The 20,367-nt window shown below is 51.1% G+C and overlaps 1 protein-coding gene across 2 annotated transcripts in view; it reads right to left on the bottom strand.

Annotated features, from left to right (window-relative positions):
* Nucleotides 1-19,899, bottom strand: part of LOC122388141 (serine/threonine-protein kinase SIK1-like) — a 55,507-nt gene extending 35,608 nt beyond the window's left edge. Inside the window, exon 1 of one of the 2 annotated variants that reach the window (XM_043378960.1) lies at nucleotides 19,723-19,899. In XM_043378960.1, coding sequence (XP_043234895.1) covers nucleotides 19,723-19,845 — 123 coding nt within the window. In that variant the 5' untranslated portion in view covers nucleotides 19,846-19,899. The remainder of the gene's footprint in view (nucleotides 1-19,722) is intronic. The other variant, XM_043378961.1, reaches the window with a different exon arrangement.
* Nucleotides 19,900-20,367: the final 468 nt, after the last annotated feature.

Here is a 20,367-nt window from a genome sequence, read left to right as displayed (position 1 = left end):
CACCATATACATTAATACATTCTCAGCCGAATGCTACGACACCTGTGATGAATGAGTTCGCTCGCAGGTGCACGCTGTAGCAAACTCTTTGTCATGCTCGCCACCCCACCAGGTAGTGTGCGTGCACGCTCCCCGCGGAGCACTCCATTACCATTCCAATCTCCCCTTCACTGCACTGCATAATCTTCCCTTTAGCGACGTGACCTCGCATATTCCTCCACGCAAAAATGTGCGCACACTGCCCTTCACTAGAGACGATCCCTTCACAATCGGCGTGACCACGCATCTCTCCAACGCGTTTAGACTGGACAAGCTTGACCAGTCAGCGTAGAATTTCCAATCGGAAGCGCTCCCAACATACAGATTATCTGCGTATGGCGTCAGAGGTGGCCGGTCATCGGCGATTCCTAACGTCGTCAGTGCAGCAGTCCGAGACGACGGAAAGGGATTTAGAGAGACCTGTCTGTCAACTAGAAGCCCATCACCTCATCGAAGCTGCTTGGCAAAGTAAATGTTCCACCGGGAACCTAAGCCCACTCGACACTACATTCCCCTGCGGCTGGCTGACCGTACGGAGCAGGCCAGCCGTCAGTCCCCCTGCTGACATTTACCACTGACGGTCGGACAGTGACGGGTGTGCCGTGGTGACCCGACATCCGGAGACTTGGGTGGCCTACTGGCGCTACCTCACACATCTGAGTCAGCCGGCCGGCAGAGAAATTACGCCGAATGATGCGGCGAAAACGTAAATGTACTCGTAGCTGCGTAGAGCAGACGCCACCGTTCACACTGTATTGCGTCACCCAGTCCACAACGCGGTGTGATCACGCTTTTAGGTGTAACGGAGGACAAGCCACAGACGAGAGATTGTTCGAAGTTTTAACCCTCGCCCCGTTGGGGGGGGGCCATTTTGGCCCCCCCTGTGGTTTTTCCTGAATAGCAAGAAAACGGCGGCGCGCAGCGCCGCCAAATTTTCAGTACCTTCCCGGGCATCAATTTGACACCTTCACACCAAATTTCAAGTCTTAGGTCACCTTAGGTCAGGAGTTATTGAGGTCAAACTGAGGTCATGTTCGAGCAAAAATGAACAAAAAACATGCAATCTTGAAACGCTCACCAAATCTACAGTTATCAAGCAATTTCAAAGTTCTTTATATGGTCTAGTAGACAAAAAGCGGCGCTACAAAACTGCTATCTCGGATTTTCAAAATTTTTGGTTTTTGACCAAAAAAAATTCAAAACATTGATTTTTTTAGAAAAACTTTGAAAAAATCCAAAACTTTTCCGAATTTCGAAAAAAACCGGAATATATGTGATAGTTCCAGCGCTCTTCTATATACATACCAAATTTCAGATCGATATCTCGTTTTTTGGCCAAGTTATAGCGAAAAAACTGTTCAAAAATGATGACGTCAAATTTTTGAACTCAATTTTTAGCAATTTTAGACCACGTACGGCAAAACAAAGACCACCATTGAACTTCCCGTGACGAGCTGCATCGATTCGATACCCATTTTATGCAAAAATATTAACTTTGAAATTTGACCTAATTTGACCTGACCTTGACCTGACCATGACCTGACCTTGACCAAAACGTGATCTAAGCTGGCCCCAAAGCCTGCCTGACCCATATAATCGCATTTGTCATGTAAAATGGACCATAAAACATGTATCACACGACACTTTCATATTGTGACCCCCCGTGACCTGACCTCTGTGACCTGACCTGGTATCAGTGACCTCAAATAGCAAAATATGTGTTTGAAGAGCATTTCCCCATCGATGATTTTCAATGAAATGCATTTTACTCGATTTTACAACGCATTTCTTGAAGTGCCTGTAAACGGTGAAAATTGGACCTTTGACCTGACCTGTGACGTCATCGGTTTGACCTAGGTCAATAAAATTGGGTCACAAGGTAGTTCCCCGTTGGGGCTATCCAACGCCGTTTACCGCTTGTCGCTATGTTGCGTGGTTCTCGAGATCTTAGGGGGGGGGGCCAAAATGGCCCCCCCCCCCAACCGGGCGCGTTGCTCGGCAGAGCCCAACGGGGCGCGGGTTAAGTGAGGATTCAGTGATGTGCAAGGACACACGTTCACGGACTATCAGTTCTTGAGTTCTTTACCGCGAAAAACAAAGTTCTGAGCTGATAAACTTCTTACTTAGCGGTCAGTATTCAGCTGACCATCAAGGTCTATTGTCGCCCGACCCAGTTCCGGACATGCTCAGCTGTCGATAGATTTGTACCGAGTAGAACCGTAGTAGCCACTTGAGATGTCAGCGAGGCACTATCTGGGAGAAAAAGTCAAACACGGCAGACACAGATACTGCCAAACGTGACTGATAGCCCCGCTCTGTCGCCATTTAAAAGTTACCACAAACACGTATACCACAGACTTTCTCAGTGGAGTTGAATCATCAGGCGGTTCTTTGATGGGATTATGAGATCTGCCAGAGCTCGTTACTTTCCTAATCTGTTGTTGCGGTTCATAGGGTGCACACTGCACATTATGCAAATCCTTCCAGCAGCTGAAAAACGGCTGCATTAGTTTTTCGTAGGTAGCTACTTCGCAACTTCATTGTATGAACACTTTATCCAGATTTTGGGATTTGTATCCCGCCTTCACCAACAGTCTTCTAGACTTATGCCTACAATGCAGTTCATAGGAGAAGTTTAAGGAATGTGGCATAATTACGAATGACATATTTATTCGTTCATAATTGCAAGCTTTGCAATATCAAACGTAAGTATGTACGTTGTTACGACAACAGGCTGTCGACATCATTGAAAGCGAAAGCTGGTATTAGTGTTAACAACAAAGGAATGTGTCTTATTTTACTTCGAAATTAGCCTTTATTCTAATTTCTATGAATTTGTCGCTCAGCCTGCATGTGGATCTGGCCTTTGATATTAAACGAAAACAATGAATGGCCAACCGAGCAAAGGTCGGGAAGAACAAACCAGTGCCGCCATATCTATCTCCTCTCTCTCTCTCTCTCTCCCTCTCTCTCTCTCTCTCTCTCTCTCTCTCTCTCTCTCTCTCTCTCTCTCTCTCTCTCTCTCTCTCTCTCTCTCTCTCTCTCTCTCCGCCGCAGCGGTAAGCACAGCTTATATCCCGGTCTCCATCTGGCCCATCGGGAAAGCTCCAGTGTACTCGCGCCACACATGCCTTATCGCTCTCCCCTCCGTCACGTTTGGTGCTGTCGTCACACGCTGACGCCAATCCCTCACCTCACCACCTGCTCCCCCCCCCCGCTTGACCCCCAAACTGTGACAGCTCCTCTCTTGCGGGGCCAGGAAGCCTTTCGAAGCAGCGTTCGAGGTGATTCTCTCCATCAGTCGCGGACGGGTGTTCACGGATCCATTTTGACTGGCGTCACACCCGTTTTGCGTCACTCCTCTCTACCCTTCACGCTGGCTTCTGAGAGCCGTCACATCGTCAAAACGCGCGTGAAGTTAAATTCTATTGTCATTGTCCGCTCTGGTGGTCAGGCCCCGACCCGTTACGGCGTGAGCGGGACGGCATGACGCGGCCTGGTGTGCCAGAAAGGAGAGTTCATTACGGTAGCCTCAAAGCATTCTCGGCGGGCGCTGACCCATCTGACTCAGGTAACAGCCTTCACCTATACCCCTCTAACCCGTGTCACGGCCTTGATCTTTCCCCGATGTTCGGCGGACCTGCAACCGACACCTCAAACAGATGGGCACAGCAGCTGACGGTAACAGGCGGCCCCCGAGGGCAGGGTAATTCATGGCGTCCATCCCTCCCCGCGGTGGTAACAGGGGCTAAATTTAGCGTGCACCCTGCAACCCCAAACATGTGATGCAGCAGAGGCATACTGCAACCATACCAACAGCGAATGCGGGTCATCACAGTCCCTCCAGTCCAGACCACTGTCACCGGCACGGGAAGTCTAAACAGTCGTGCAGTCTCGCTGATAGACGGACGGTGACTGACGAGCAGAAGCCGCAGACCAGGAAGTGAGAAACCTTCCTGAGACTTCTTTGACGTCAGAGTGTCTGGCTAGACGGTGGCATCGAGAGCTTGGCTGATGCATGTGCAAAGGGATCGTGAGATATTGGTGGCCAGAACTATCGCCACTGTTGTGGTAAGCCTAAGAAAGTGGCAGAGAACTCCGACAATCGGCAAGAGACCCTGAGTTATCATAGAGTCGCTGAAAAACGGGGGAGTTTACCATGAAGGACAGAGTCACGGAATTCACCACTGAGGACAGAGTTCGAGTCACGCCTCACTATCTTCACCGACAGGATGTCAGCGCGTCACAATCGCCTCTCCGCATTGTCCGAGCGTCTTCGCTCGCGGGCAGTCGGGCCATCCTTCACATGGGCTGGCTGTGAGCGTCACTTCAGACGGCAGAAATCAATGTTGCCGTGCTCCACCCTGGTGACCTTCTGATAAAAGAGCGGGCTTCAAAGCGCCGAGTCTGAGAAGACGTCACTAAATTCCTGTCCGATGCTCAGACCAAGTTTTGACGTAAGGTCAGGGCGCGATTCGTAAGCCAGTTGCTCAATGTCCCCGGTGGACTGATATGGGCATTATGCAGATTACAGAAACCATGCGGAAGGGAATGAACTAGAAGCTAATGCACATAGTGTTTAGCTAATGCATATGTTAAGTTAAAGTCAACAAATCAATATGTAAATATGCAACTTGTGCTGTACCCATTACAACAGAATAAACTATGCCAAAATCGGTTATATCACATCATCCTTATTCACGTAAATCCTTACACAGTGTTCGTGCTCATAAGAACGCCAGAAGCCCCTAGCGGCAGCCAACCCACCGCGGTCGGCGCGTGGCCCGCTCCGAATTTGCCGGTGCCATGAGCACGGCGGTCAAACCGGTGTTGTCAGTCCTCAGCTGGTGGCCCGAGTCAGCTGAGTCTCTGATCGCACCAGGAAGAAGTGGTACCGGTGCCGGCCGACGGCTCTGCAGGACGGGCCAGACTGGTTACCGCTCCCCTCTGCAGGGCGGTATACGGCGGGCCGGACTGCACGGACACGGCACGGTAACGGCAGCCGACGGACCGGTCCGAGCGGGCTGCCGGTGACCAACGGTCAGCTGCCGTAGGTCCGGTCATGGGACCGATCATGGATTTGGAAATGGGCCTGGTCCATTGTCCACGATCCAGGTGTGAATGCCAGAGCAGCTTCTCAACAATATTGCACGCTTATTGATTATCGATAAACTTGTCGACTATTGAAACTAATCTTATCAGATGTCTTGAACAGTTGGTGTTGCACCAAGTCTATTTGTTTACATTCAAGCTTATTGCAATCTGTCATTCATTCTCGAGATAAACATCAATTGAATCGTGATAACGGTACCAAGAGCTCGCTCGATAAACTCAGCTGTACTTGTTACACCACTAACGCCATTCATTGATCGTGTGCGAGCGCTCATGACCAAAATGCCATCATCATGATTATGGCTAGGATCGGTTGGCAACCAGCCCCGTTAGCTTTCTGACGTCGTGCTGAGCGGTGACAAGGGAGGAGTTCTGTGGAGGCGAACGGTGCCTGTTTGAGGCAGGTCGTGACGTAAAATAACGGTATTAATCTCCTCTCAAGTTTTGAGCCACTCGACTGCCGGATAAGTGCTCATAAACCTTTCAACCGTGGCCATCATCCGTCGTCCGTAAGTGCTCAACGGCTTATTCTAAGCGCCGCCAGGTATATGTCTCTAAAGGACTCACGGCAAATCCCAGCAGCCCTCCGAACCCGCCTCGTCTTCCATTTCCAGCCACTAACTTTCCGACCCCGTCACAGTACTACGTCTGAACGGAAAATCTCTGAGACAATTTGTCGAAAGTCATGCCCGAGTTGGCGTTCTGGGAAAAGAAGTAGGAGCGGCACGCCTGAAATGCCGCCGCTAACTCAATCTGGTCGACAATATCGACACAGGACACATATCCGATCACGGGGTGTGTCGACGTTCTCTGAACCCGGATCATCCATCCTCGGCCGTTCTCTCGTCTTATCGAGCAGGCCGCGGGGAGTTCTCGGCAGGGGAGAGCCCCACAGCTCAGCAGCCGAAGCCTGCAGTCGGTGTGCAGTTTAACAGCTCACCAGAACATTGGACCGCTGGGCGCTGACCTTCCCGGGCCTTTACCAGCTCAGAACTTTACCAGCTCAGATCTTTACCAGCTCAGATTTTCGTTTGCTCAGAGCTTTGTTTGCTGATACTTTTTCCACCTCAGACATTTGCTAGCTCAAACTTTTGCAGGCAGAAACGTTTGCTATCAGAAACGTTTGCTCCCTCAGCCCTTCCCCTCCAGGCTGCCGCTCGGGGGACGCGCGGTGCTCTCAGCGGAGGAGCACTCCCCGGGAGGGCTGGACCGTCCGGGAGGCGACTCCCACCAGGCCGCACTGTCCTCCGGCGCTCGGCAACAGCCGCTATCGGCGCTGGCTCCGCTGGCAGACATTCGCGGCGCGCTCGTCGCCACCAATATTGACGGCAAGATGACGTCAGCAGAGTCAGTAGCGTGCGTCATCGCCGAGTTCGGGGCGGCGGCCGGCGGCGCGGCGGTCCGCGCCCAGCTGCTTCAGAGGCAAACAGCTTAGGGAGAGTAGGGCAAGCTGCTCAGGGCGCGCCTAGCTGCTCAGGGCAAACAGCTGTTCTGGGCAAGGCAGCTGTTCGGAGAGAACGGGGACAGCAGTTGGCAGCATGGTGTGATTGCCCAGGGAGAGCAGTAGCTGTAATTCGGAGAGAGCAGAGAGCAGACGCTCATTGCGGAGGGCAAGAAGCTAAGCTTCCAAATGAGAGATTGATATGCACATCTCCGCAACGTACGAGTATGGCCACATCCCAACACGAAACATCGCACTATTCTGTAATGACACTCAGTCGCACTGCATGTAAGAAGAGCTTGATGTCACAGCGTAAGGGTTAAGATACTGCCACCTAGCTGCAGCAATCACATGCTGGAAGGCGTGACCACACCCAACTTTTTACAGTCTGCTCGTCTTGCTCCATTAAAACGCTGCCTTTGGTCTCAATCAGAGGCAGGTGTGGCGACACAGCATCTAATGTGTGACGACTCAGACCGTTCGGCTATCAGACCAATGACGCACTAACGGAAGCCAATTGAAGGTCGGCCGAGCTCGTTTGTTCTTTCACGTGAAGAACGTGAGGGTTATAATGGCGAGATGAGTCGCGCGTGAGAGACACAGCGAAACAGGACACCAGTCGCCGTGGGACAGAAGAATTAATTACATAACAGGAGATGGCTGGGCTGTATTTATTTCTCCGTTGCGGATTAAATCGAATGGCGTAGCGCAGCGTTAAAAATATTTTGATGCTCTTTATTTGCACGTAATTTGCACATTGGACTCAAAAGGATTTGAAATATCTAAATTATCTGATCAACAAAGTCGTTCATGATAAATGAGAAACATATAGTTAAGGTCTCTCAAGTACTTCCAGAACAATACCCGGGAGACGTTTCGTCTACATTTTTCCCCCATATCCCGCATGTATGTGAACCAAAGGAAGTGGCTACTGCCAAGATAAAGTGAAAACCGGCTAAACTGGCTAATTTAGACAGCACCGAAAATACAGTTGTCTGCTCCTGCGAGTAGTGGTGACAATGCATGGATTCAGGAGAGCACTCAGCATGGACTGTCTGTAACGCCAACGGGTTTCACTGAGGTATGCTCAGCAGCCCCTCTTATAGACAGCGCACCTGTGCTGTGCGAGCTAGGTTGCTTGTTTACGTGACGCAGGTTGACGATTTTGCTACAGACCGCGACCGTCATAAATCTTGAACCCTATAGCCCATAGAAATTTAGCACATTTATACGAAACATTATAATGTGAATTGTGATGTTAACACCCGTTCCAGTAATGGTTGATCTGCTGCATGTCCACATTATTTACATCGACTTGTGTCCTATTTTTATCACACCCTGATCCCTGAGGAGCGGTCACAAGAAGCCCCGAGGGTGTCGGTCAGCGACCTCTGATGGCAGCCACTCCAGCGCGGCGGGCGGCGGATGATCCCCGGCCTGAGGAGGTCGGCCCGTGACCCGGCGATGCCCCGGGGCGCCGCGGGCCGGCCACGTCAATAACGAGCGGCCGGCTGCGTCAGCGCCGCTGACGTCACCGAACCGGCGCGCTGACGTCACGTCTGGTGGGACGGTGGGAGGCGCTGCCAGCTGGGAGCGCCGTCGGAGACACAAAACGACGCCCGCCGGCGGACTTAGTGGGTGATCCGACGGCGACCACGACCCCCGGCGCCCGCCGACATCGGTGCTCCGGTCCGACGCTGCGGCTATCTTTAGCGGTTCTTTCTGTCCAACCGGTTTGGAAAATTTCGTTTCGTGGTAGTTTCCACATGTCGGCGGGCTAACAGGACCGAGGCGTTGTGATGATATCAACAAAAACAGCGCCGTGACAGAGTGGACCGTCACCTGCTGCTGTTGTCCGGTGCGGGCTGTCTCATCAGCCCTTCCACCGGGAGATACAGCATAACGGTTGCCATGAGATGACCGTTTTAGCAGCACTTTGACTATGTCACCTTCATGGAATCGGACGATTCCCGGTGCTGTCCCGCGCTGTACCCCTCTGGGCGTGATGAGTTTGACCGTCAACAAGGTATTTACAGATCTCGAGCTCCTCATTAGACACTATATACAGTACAAATTCTGTCATCTCCTGCCGACGGCCTCATCCCGGCTGGGTAATTCATAGACTAGTCAGTAACCGGTTCTTTTTTTTTTTAACTATTTTTTTTTTTGCATTTATAACGTTTATTATACACACCAATGATCACACGAACACACAGGCACTCTAAATGATTTAAAGTTATGACAAACATACAAATAAAAGAAAAAAAAACAACATATTTCCTATTCGCCGTCCGGCCCGCCCGGGCAGGTCGGGCGGTGCACCCGCCACTACCGCGCCGACCCCGGGGAGAGCTGAGGGTTTTCTCCCCGGCCGGGGAGGGCTGCGTGATGCCTCCCCGGTGCCTCGAGCGGGCCGTCGCCCCCATCCCGCACCGCCCCCGCCTCACCAGCCAGTGACAGCAGCGCGATAGAGTGCCGAGTTATCCGCAATAGCCACGTTTCCTCTTTCATCTAATATTAAACCCCACTTTTCACAATATTCGGCAATTTTGTTTTTCTTTTTTGCTACAATTTTTTTCCACTTTTGCTTCCCTATTTATAATTTCCGTGACGCACGCGATTTTCGGCGTTCGCAATCTATCACCATTGCCCAGTTTACAATTGACTATGTACTGTTTTGTTAATAGTAGAATCAGGTTCACAAGTGGTGGTGCCGCGGGATTCCCAAGAATAACTGACTGATAGGTGTTAAAATTTCTAGGTAAGCGACATTTACTTCTCAGTTGAGAAATTACTTTTTCCCATATTATTTTTACGTCGGTACATCCATAAAAGAAGTGCTCAACATCATCAACTTCAAAGCATTTTAGGCACCGTGGACTACCGACCACTCCTCTTGCACATAGATACTTTCTCGTTGGAATGTACCTGTTAATTATCCGAAAATGTAGAGATTGAAGCCGCGTAGATTTTGTGCATTTATACGGTATTTCGAAGACTTTTCGCCAGGACTCCGGACACACTCCATAGTGCTCCCATCTGCTTACGGCGGCTGGCTTAGATATTCTATATTCTATGCTTTTATAGAAATGATTGCATTTGCATGTTTCGAGTTCGCAGTACTGTTCTTTTACCATTACAGACAACTTTTTTGGATCTGTCTTATTCCTTCCTTCATCTCTTTGACGTAGAATCCTCTTCCATGATCCAGGTATAGCACATGTTACACTCTGAATTGTAAATAAGTTTGACTTAACATTAGGATGTACTCTTTTGATTTCATCAAATGACAATATATTTCCGCTAGAATCAACTATATCGTCTACTAGTTTGATTCCTGCATCATACATGTCTTTAACAAACACCGGCCTCCTATCTACCGTTATCTCGTCATTGTGCCATAAACACTGGGAACGAACTTCTGTCGCATATATGATTGGGTTTTGCTGGTGAATGTTTTGAAAGTCTGATAAAATATCCTTGTAAAAGTCCGGAATTTTCAACCGTTGCAAAAACACATTACATTTTCTGATTCTGAGCACATCTTGGATATCGAACTGACCTACTCTGGATTGCAAAAGAACACGCCATGCCGATTCCCTACATTTCACTATTCGAGTAATCCACGTTAGCCTTAAGGCCGTATAAAACCGAGCAACATTTATTGCACCCAGTCCGCCGTCTTTAATATCCTGACACAAGACGCTTTGTGATACTTTCGGAGGTCTACCGCGCCAAACGAACTTCATAATTAAACTTTGAATTTCTCTTAAGTCTACTTGTGCAATTGAACTGCATGTTGCCACATACACCATTTGCGACGCTAATAATGCTTTGGTGACAACTATTCTGCCTTTTATCGTCAGGTTACGCTGCGACCATGAATTGACTGTATTTCTTATCCTTTTTACTACCGGGGCGACATTATCCTCGTTGCATGGCTCTGTTGCGCTAAACCAGACGCCTAAAATTTTTACTTTTGTCTGCGCCTCGATTCCACAAATGGAGTCTCTCCTAATACGCGTCGGGCCCAACCACATAATATTGCACTTCTGTACGTTTATCTCCAGACCAGAAACGTTCTTAAAGTCAGACAGTACTTTCATCACTCTGTTAACCGAAGCTGGGTCTCTGAGGAACAGCGTGGTGTCATCGGCGTATTGAGATATTTTTATTTCGTTTCCGTTTATCTTGACGCCCACAATGTGTTCTGAGTCCCTGATTTTAATTGCGAGAGTTTCAACTACCAGATTAAATAGCAGACCACTTAATGGCGAACCCTGGAACGTTCCGCGCGAACATGAAAACCAATCGGACGTTAATCCATTATTCTTTACCGTAAGCAATGCATTACTGTATAGTAATCGGACCCACGCTATAAAGTCTGGCCCGAAGTTAAACATTTTGAGGACATATACAATAAAGTCATGTTCAACGGAGTCAAACGCGTTTCGATAATCTATTGCCAAAAGAATACCTTCCGTGTTGTCCATTTGACAGTATTCTATTACATCTGAAATCAGTCTAATGTTTTCACCTATAAATCTTCCTTTAATAAATCCTGTTTGACTGTGATGCACTAATTTATCGATCACATTGCTTAGCCTACTGGCAATCACTTTAGCTATTATTTTATATACTACGTCTAATAAACAGATCGGTCTTTTATTTTTAAGCTGCATCTGATTGCCCTTTTTCGGGATCAAGGTTAGAATTCCTCTCCTATGAGAGATAAATAATTCTCCCTCCTCTTTTGCGAGATTAAAGTACTCTACCATCATTTTACCCATGTCCTGCCAAAAGAATGCAAAGAACTCTGCCGTAAATCCCGATATCCCTGCCGCTTTATTCCTTGCCATTTTATCTAACGCGTCTTTGCATTCCTCCAAGGTTATCGGCCCCTCGCATGCCGTCATTTCATCTTCAGACAACCGGGGAACGTTTTCCTCATCTATAAAGTCATGCAAGACACGGTCTTTGCGAAGTTTTGATTTATACAGTCTGCTAAAGTGTGTAACACAAGCATCTAATATTGGCTTATTTCCCCTAATAAGTTTTCCGTCGTCCGTAATGACAGTAGTAATGTTTGTTTGTGCTTGTTGCCTCTTGCATAAGCGTAAGAAATACTTATTCGATTTCTCTCCTTCTTCTATCCACCTAGCTTGCGAATGTAATATAGCCGATTTTCCTCTTTTTTCCTTTAACTCATCTAGCATCATTTTCAGATTTTCATATTCTGCCCGCTGCTCATCAGTGGGCATAATTGCAACGATTGATTCTAATTCATTTGCTCGGTTGTAAAGTTCACTTTCCTGTTTCCGATTCTCTCTGGCTAACTTCTTGCTATGCCTGATGGTACGGACTCTAATGTTGCTTAACAGCATTTCTATTTTTAATCCTATGCTTGTAACCTCGATATATGCTCCACGATTACGTTTTGCCTTTTCAATTTCTACTCGGATATCGTTCACGTGATCCAAGTCATCCAGAAGTGCATTATTATAACGCCAAATCCCAGGGCCACGACGCTCATTATTAATCTGAATATCAAGAAACACAAAGCTATGGTCACTCAATATGCCAGTATCTATCCTCGCTTCTGTCACGTTATTTGCTATAAGGTTTCGGCTCGTGAAAACGTAGTCAATACGTGACTGCTGTACTGGGTTAGTCCTACGCCAAGTGTACCTACGCACTGTCGGATGATGGTACCGCCATACATCTTCTAGCTCGAATTCACTGAGGATATCTTGTAATTTTCTGCTGGCTCTCGTACCATGGTATGTGTCGCTGTCAGTATCCAATCCGCTCATTCTAATATTAAAATCCCCTGCAAGACAGATATCATGCGTTTCATAGCAAAGCAATAACTCTCGCACTTGATCTAAAAAATTACATTTTTCGCGCTGGTTATCAACCGATGGACCATATACCCCAATGATATAGCTCGGCTCTTGGTCCGTGGCACTGTTAAGTTTTGCGCAGTCAGTAACCGGTTCGTCGGTGGAAAACTCCAAGAACAAAGATAAAAATTCTGAACATCGCAGCTCAAAATCTACCAGCTAGCTTGATGTCAACAAACTAGCTGAAAGCATTATCTGATGCTGGAACCTGTAAGTATTCGTTGATAATGTCGATGAAAGCCACACAGACACCCGACCCATGTAATAATCGCTCTCGAATCTCTCGCCACAGCATTTAGCTGAGCCACTGCTCTCACATCCATCAAAGTGCATGTCTCACGCTCCGACTGGGAAGAACCTCAGAATCACGACCAACTAGGTCGGCGGCTTGTCGACCCGATGACCCCTGTGCTTCACAGTCGCACTAGCCTCCGGTGACCTCGGCACACATTCCGATAAAAACGACCCCAGTTTGACCGGGGACAGACGGCGGGGCGTGCTCCACTTTCACAACAAGGCGGCTGGCGAGCGGGCCAAAAAGCGGCTTCGTCGTCGTCTAATCAATAGGAAATGTCATTGGGTGACTGGGGTCGGGCTCGTGACAGCTGCACAGTCGCCAGGGGAGGTATTGGCTGCATTGTTCTCCAGGATATAAAGGGCAATGACATGGCGATTTCGTTATTTACTGACAGCCATAAGCTGTCAGTTTCATGGTTGGAAGTCAGCGATATGCTATTTCATTCCGGAGTCACCATACCTATGATAACCCTTTCGGTGCAGTCATGACAGCTCTCTCCTCAGTATTGTGCGGCATTCCTGGGACCTTATCTGACAGCGGCTGATCTGACAGCGGCCATGACAGGGTCGCCGTCCAGCCGGTGACAGCGGCCCTGACAGTGGGCCCGCTGCTGCGTCATCCGTCACTGTCGGCGCGCTATAACCGGCGGTATTTTGCGTGACATCACCCGACGTTCGGCAGCCAACCAAGCGGCTCGGCGGCCCCTCACCCCACCGGGGTCACGCCAGGTGACCTATGTGGCCGGCCGGCCGCCCAGAACGCTCCAAGAATACCTTCGCGCGCAGGCGAGCCGGGTAACTGGTGGCAAACACGCGCCTCGGCGACGGAGCCGCAAACAGCTGGCCTTGCATGGCCGCCCTGGTTATGGGTCAGAGGACAGGTGACGACTGGCCAGGGACGGATGAAGACAGGGCTGGAGCCGACTGGGCGAGTTCCATGACAACTGAATCGATGACAACTGAACCAGTGGTCAAATAAACCGGTCAGTTATCAATGGGTTCAGCAATGCAGTGTTTGTTTTCCACTGGTTCGATTGTCCGCTGTTTCAGTTGTCCACTAAGGTTAGTTGTCACTGGTTCAGTTGTTCGTTTTACCGACTAGGTGGGCGGCGCCTGGATACAATCGAACGCTGCAGTATTTGGAAGCGAACAGGTCTTACACTGAGAATAAGCATAAAGCAGCGCACGAGTATGGTTAAGTCATAAGCTTGAGGAGCTCTGCCAAGTACGATGCAGCTGCTTTGCACTATGGAAGCTAGAATATTGGATTGGATCTGGCCCATCAATCGTTCCACTATTTTAGCAAACTTTGCCAGAGCTCAGTAGACGACTCGTGATCAGGAACAACGGTTGTAGCGGAGTGAACCAAACTTGCCGTCCTGACGACCGTGCTCAATACCGCACCTCCGGTTCTGAGCAGCGGTGGAGGCACGGAGCCGGAGCTCAGGTTCCAGCCGTCACCCCGGTCTGTGGACGTGCTTCGGTTCTGCACGGCCTGACTCGATCGGTATGAAAGAGCGACAGACGGTCAAACAATGGCTGTCTTATACGGAACCGGAGCCGGAACTAAAACAGGAGCAAAGACGGAACAGAAGTCGGAGTCAGGAGGCGGAGGCGGAGGCGGAGACGTATCCCGAATTGGGTTGGAAGCTGAGCTGCAGGAACAGTATGCACGACATCAACCACTGTATCACAAATGAGACGTCCAGTCAGTCACGTCGCGTAAAAATCCCACCTGGCTCTGTACCAGTCTCGGAGGGATAGCGGACCTGTGGTGAGCTCACCGAGGTCTGTCGGTGTGGCGGGACGCTCACCTCAGCGGTCCGAGGTGACAAGGAAAACGGCCCCCGAGGGATGTGAGCTGACCTTTACCAAGCCAGGTGACGACCGGAACGACGACCACCTTCTCATTTCAGAGTCGTGAGCGCACCAGATAGAACGATTCAAAGCAACAAACGTCTCCTGCATGTGGTCCCTAGCAACGAGCTACTTCAGGAAAGTGGTTTATGACTGCTAAGCATGGGCTTTGCCAAGCTCATTCATTCGGTTTACGCTAGACTGTGATAAAGAAAACGTCTGTTGTTATTGCAGCATTGCCAACCACTCCTCGGAAAGATAACGACCGACAGATACCACGCCGCGACGTTGACGAAACACACAGCTGTGGGTTCGCTGCAGTGAATCCATTTAGCCGTTCAAAGTTCATGTGTCTCCACAGTGCGCCAGTCGCCGAAATAGCATCTGTTTGCGGCCGTGACACCCAGCGGCTCGTCAGTTGTCAGCAGTCGTCCCAGATGTGACACAATGGTCTGCACTGACGAGACAAATAGTACGCCACCGCGCCCCTATCTGACCCGGAGTGACGTCAGCACTGCGGCGAGCGCGCGGCCAATTCGCCGTTTTATCGGCTGTTTTGCCGCCGCGACGATCAGCTGAGGCGTCGCTCATCTGTTCACTGCCGTTAGAGAAGCGGGACGGAGCGAAGCGGAGAGGAAGAGATAGTGACAGGGCCTCAGGGGTCCGTCACAGGGGACGTCGCCGGGCAGCAACAGCGCTGTCCGACCGCCAGTTTGCAAGATCCCGTGGCTTAGGTGTACAATGCCAGGGACTCCATGCAGCGGGCTGCCATTGTTTTCGCTAGCCCCGGACACATACCGCGCCAAGAGCCACTCCCAACAGACATTCTCCGAGGCCCGATAACCTCAAACAATCGACGGAAATCCAGACTGACATGCCAAGTAAACGGAGCCGTTATGAGTTTAGCTTCCAAACGTACATACGATGTTGGCTGGTGTTGCTCGAGAGCATTTCTTTCAGGATGGTGCTATTTTGCATCGGCTGGCACCGGCTCCGTCCGAAAATACATCCAGGTATGACTATTTGATGCTGCAGCGGCGATAAGCCGGGCCAACATCGAGGGAGCTGCTCGAATGACGTCATGGTCGCTGTAACAGCCTGTGGGAGCGGGCTGCCAGCTGACGGCGCTGACGTCATAGCGCCGGCATATAAACATCAAACAGCTACAGCGGCCAAGGCCGCACCCGACTGATGTCGACAAATGACAGCTGAGTCACTGTCCACTTTCAGACACACTGTTTTGCTTCCGAAATGGGACCGGGAGACTGTGTAATGTTTAGACGTGGATACGTAACAGAGAACCGGTTCGGTCATCTGCGTTGCGTCATATTTTGACATATTTACCCATAAAGTCTTACATAATCTATGCTTCAACCACAGCAAAACTTAATGCAGCCACCGGCACTAAACATTCCCATATAGAATCATCCCAAGCGGCTCCAAGCATCGCGATTTTGGCGTGCCACCCACCGTAGAAATTCATCCAAACCATTCCCATCATTTGTTTTGCGAAAGCTTGCCGCAAGCATTACAAAGTCCATTGCAAGAGTTCAAATGGGTGGTATCGTTGATCCTATAACATTTTTTCAGCCCGCCAACGAGCTCCCACGCCGCGAATTTACCAGAAAACTCTGATGTTAGTGGCCCGGCTCTGCGATGGTATCCGAGGACGTAATATTATTTCGAATGGGGCGGCCCATGCGGTGACCCTTACAACACTATGCGTTCATCCCACCGGTAACTCAGGGTGCGCAAGAGAGCAGCACGTTACGTGTCAGTCCTTCTTTGTCGTCAGCTGGAGCCACAACAGCTACCTACATAGCGCGACCTACACCTTCAGCTTCTATAGAACGGCTACGTTCCTTTGGGTGGTTCGTCGATGTCAGAGCTGTCGGCTGCCATTTCCAGGCCTCCATATGGATCCACCCCAAGACTGGATGGCGCCAGCGTGGCGACGATTCGCCCCGTCCCAGACTGCGATCGAGTTCACGTTGCATCAGCTGCAGAGGCGAGGAGCGCCACAGTGGCGTCACGCGACTGCTGTGATCTTGTCGAGGTGAGCGTCGAACGGTCCGGTCACGGCAGGACCGCCGTTCCAGGACTACCCCTCTCCGTGTCATCAGCCGCCCCGAGGGAGCTACAGAGGCCCTCCCCTGTGGGCCTGGGCCGCGGCCACCAGTCTGTCCCCTGCAGCCACGCACGCCGGTCCCACGTCACACGTGACAGGTTTATTTGCCAGCATCGCGTCCGGCTGTCGACCGGCAGGCTATGTCGTGCTCAGCCAAGCGTAAAACATACATCGGTACGGACGCCAAACTTGGTACCTACACGGAGGCTGGAGGCTGCTTTCGGGAAATTCTATTCAACATACACGTAGCGTTTGACTGGAAAGCAACTCCCCCGTAGAAGTTGAAATAGAAGTAGAAACGGGCCCCGACCTGGAGAGGGCCCGATTCAGCTTCCGACCTGCTGATAGAGGAGTCACTGGCTGCGGGTAAAAATAGCCGGTCTATATATAGCAGCTGAGGCGCATATAGAACCTCTGAGGTGCAGCAGGATGTGACGCGGACGGCGAGAGCTCTCCTGAGCGCGAGTAGGTCGCTTTGAAGAGCGGCGGCGAGGCGGCTGCTATGGTTACCTCCCCCACACCGTTCGCTGCCAATGGCAGGTGGTCAAGCTGCGCCGTCTCTCAGCTCGCAGCTCGCACAGAGCTCGGAGCTAGTGCGCGGTGTGGCGGAACTGCCGACCACCGGCCGAGTCAATGGCTACCATGGACACGGGTCAATGACGTCATAACGACACGGACCGGTGACGTCACATCGACACCTGAGCCGTACCGCCGCAGCGCCGGACGCCGTCAGCCCGCGTCAGCTCACAGCGGCTCGAGCTGGTCAGATCCGCCGTAGCCGTGAGCTTACACTGTTACAGGACCCCCCAGGTGAAACGCGAGCTCTGCGCGACGGGCTGCACGGTATACTGCGTCTCACCGGCACCTATACGCTCCATCGTAGTCGAACTGACGTAACGCTGCTGGTCAAGCAGCGGTAGCCAGGCGGGCTCTGGTTAGCGGCTGCCGCTGGAGGCTCTGAAGTCGGTCTCGACGGTTGATTCTCTAAACAGAGGCCGCTACTAGAAAATGTTTCTCCAAGCGGCTGCCTGATGCCGTCGCGCGCTCTCATAAACAGGCTCGCCGGGGAGGGTGGCGTCGGTAGATGTGAGGGTGGTCCGACGCGCTCGACGGCTGGACCGAGAGGGGACAAGGGAACTCGCGCTGCTGCCTCCTCGGTGACTGTGATTCTGCAGCTCAGCAGCTCAGGGCTAACAGTTCCTGATGCTTTACCGGACAAAGAACATAAGAAGACGGCATAACGTAACCCGAGGCAGGTCAGAGAGTACAACATACAAACTCGTGTATAGATGAGCCAGTAAATCGAAATGTAATTTCTTACGTAATTTATGTAATTTCTTACCACCTACACTGGATCATGTCCTAACAAAATCCTATAATAATATCAGCCACATTAAACCCTGAATCAAGGAACATCCGGTCGCACACCCACCACCCGATCTTATTCCAGAAACAGTCGCTCTTCAGCTCAACACAGCACGGGAGCTAAGTGACGGAAGCTGCCACCGAGACCTAGAGCACGCTTCTGACCGGGAAAACGGGCGACAGAACGGATCACATGGGCTTTGTATGTAGATAAGGAAAATTGTCGCCATAGCGACCATAGGAACTCTGTTTGATCGGTCCATTCCTGCATGGCAGTTCAGCTAAGTCGGTGAGTTTGATTGGATGGCTCGATAACAAAATATGTATACATGACCGACCTGCCATTTTGCTAAGCCATATGCGTAAAATTATCGCGGCTCTGAAGTTTCTTTGGTTTCTCTGAATCGTAGAGTGCTAGGCCAAAATCGTGACAGTCGTTGGCCACAAGAAATAGAGACCTATGTTATGGACGACAGATCGCGTGTCATTTTGCTATACGAAGAGCTATAAGAACGGCCACATTGTGTCGATAAACCTGACCATGAGGGACCGGTCCGTCTATTTCGTGCCACCAATGTGTCTGGCCTGTCCAAAGTAAAAACATAGCCTCGGGAAATGCCAGCGTCCACCGCAGCCGGTTTTCGTCAGTCGCTGGGATTTCAGAACTGGTTGTTCCCCTTTAGGTTGAAAGGTAAACTGTTGGGTAGCACTTCACGCCTACAGCTCCAAATACGGCAGGAACAAAAAGTGGTCTGGATTTTATCCATCCAAGCTTATATGCCATTGCCATTCGCATTAGAGGTATAAACCATAATAGCGCAAGAATAGTGCAAGATCTACTTTAGCTGTAGGAAATGGAAGTCGCGCGGATAGGCATCTTGACTGCATGGCTTCCCAAGTTCCAATACCAAACCCATTCCAATTTCCAATCAATACCATATCAGCTCCGACTCCAGCCGCTTTATAACAGGCAATTAGCAAGATCTCTATGATTAGCTGTCCGTGTCCAGTCCGGCCTGAAGCCAGACTGAAACCCTGTCAAACGGGTAACGCTGGCATGAAAAACTTCCCCGCGCTCCAGGTCCAGTTCCCCCAAACAGAGTGTATGCGCGATCGGCGCGGTGGTAGCCCATCCAGCCCGCAACTCTGGCTGTGGTGGGGAGCGGTGAACTCACATAGGGTGATTGCCCTCTTCCGAGAGCGCCGAGGGAGCGTTGTGCGTTCATTTCCCTCCCTCACACGCTGCTAAGAGAGCAACAAAGGTCCCAGCGTAGACAGGCGGCTGTTTCGTTCCTCGACTCAGCATCGACATCGACGTTTCGAGCACGGTCCGCGACGACCCGACCTTGGCCGAGCTATAACCGAGTTACAGTGACATCGATTATGAGCCCCCATGAGCCCGGCGGCCGGCCGAGGCCGGGTGCAGTGTCCCTGCCACCAGCACTGGATGCTTCAACGAGAGTGAGAGGTCTCCTCGCAGTCTACCACACTAGAACCGTCGGACAGGGCCTGTGCACATCGATAGCGAACAAAGGAAACGGCGCGGGCTCCCCTCCGACCAGGACAACCACGGACCGTACCTCTGTTTTGGTGATGCGATGGCGCGCCAGCTTGACGACGGCAAAGTTGCCCTTGCCGATGGTCCTCTCGATGTCGTAAAAGCCCACGCGCACGGGCTGGGTGGTCTTCACGCTCATGACCATGTCTGGGTCGGTCCGGAAGCGTCCCGCGCATTCCCTCCCCCACGGGTCCGAGCGAGCGACTGGCAGCCGCCGCGGCCGCCGCCGCCGCCGTCGGCGTGACGTCATTTGTGACGTCACAGGGGACGTCAGCGCGGGCACGCAGCGGCGCTGTGACCGACCGGCGGGCCGCGGTCGGTCGCCGCCGGCCGCCGGTCGACACAGCGGCGAGGGTGTCCTCTGACCAGGTGGTCAGCGATGGCCAGACGGCGGGCGAATCAGCACGCACCCCACCGACCGACCAGGGACCTGATGACCTTTGGCTCGGCTTCCCAGGCGTATTTCTGCAATCTCAGAAAGTTGCACCGAAACTCGACTTGCTATTTATTGGGCAGATTTAGTGCTAAAGTATTCGAAACGGAATTCGATTTGAACTCGGAGCCAATAACTTTTCACCGAGGGCCATTTGTTGGATAACGCGTTTTCGGAACCTGATAAATGTTTGCCTTCATGGCCGTACTGAGCCGTCGATTAGTGGCTGTGGCC

The sequence above is a fragment of the Amphibalanus amphitrite genome, unplaced genomic scaffold, assembly GCF_019059575.1.
Source record: "Amphibalanus amphitrite isolate SeventyFive unplaced genomic scaffold, NRLGWU_Aamphi_draft 000310F_arrow, whole genome shotgun sequence".
Lineage (NCBI taxonomy): Eukaryota > Metazoa > Arthropoda > Thecostraca > Balanomorpha > Balanidae > Amphibalanus > Amphibalanus amphitrite.
This window is presented reverse-complemented; position numbering and strand designations above follow the sequence as displayed.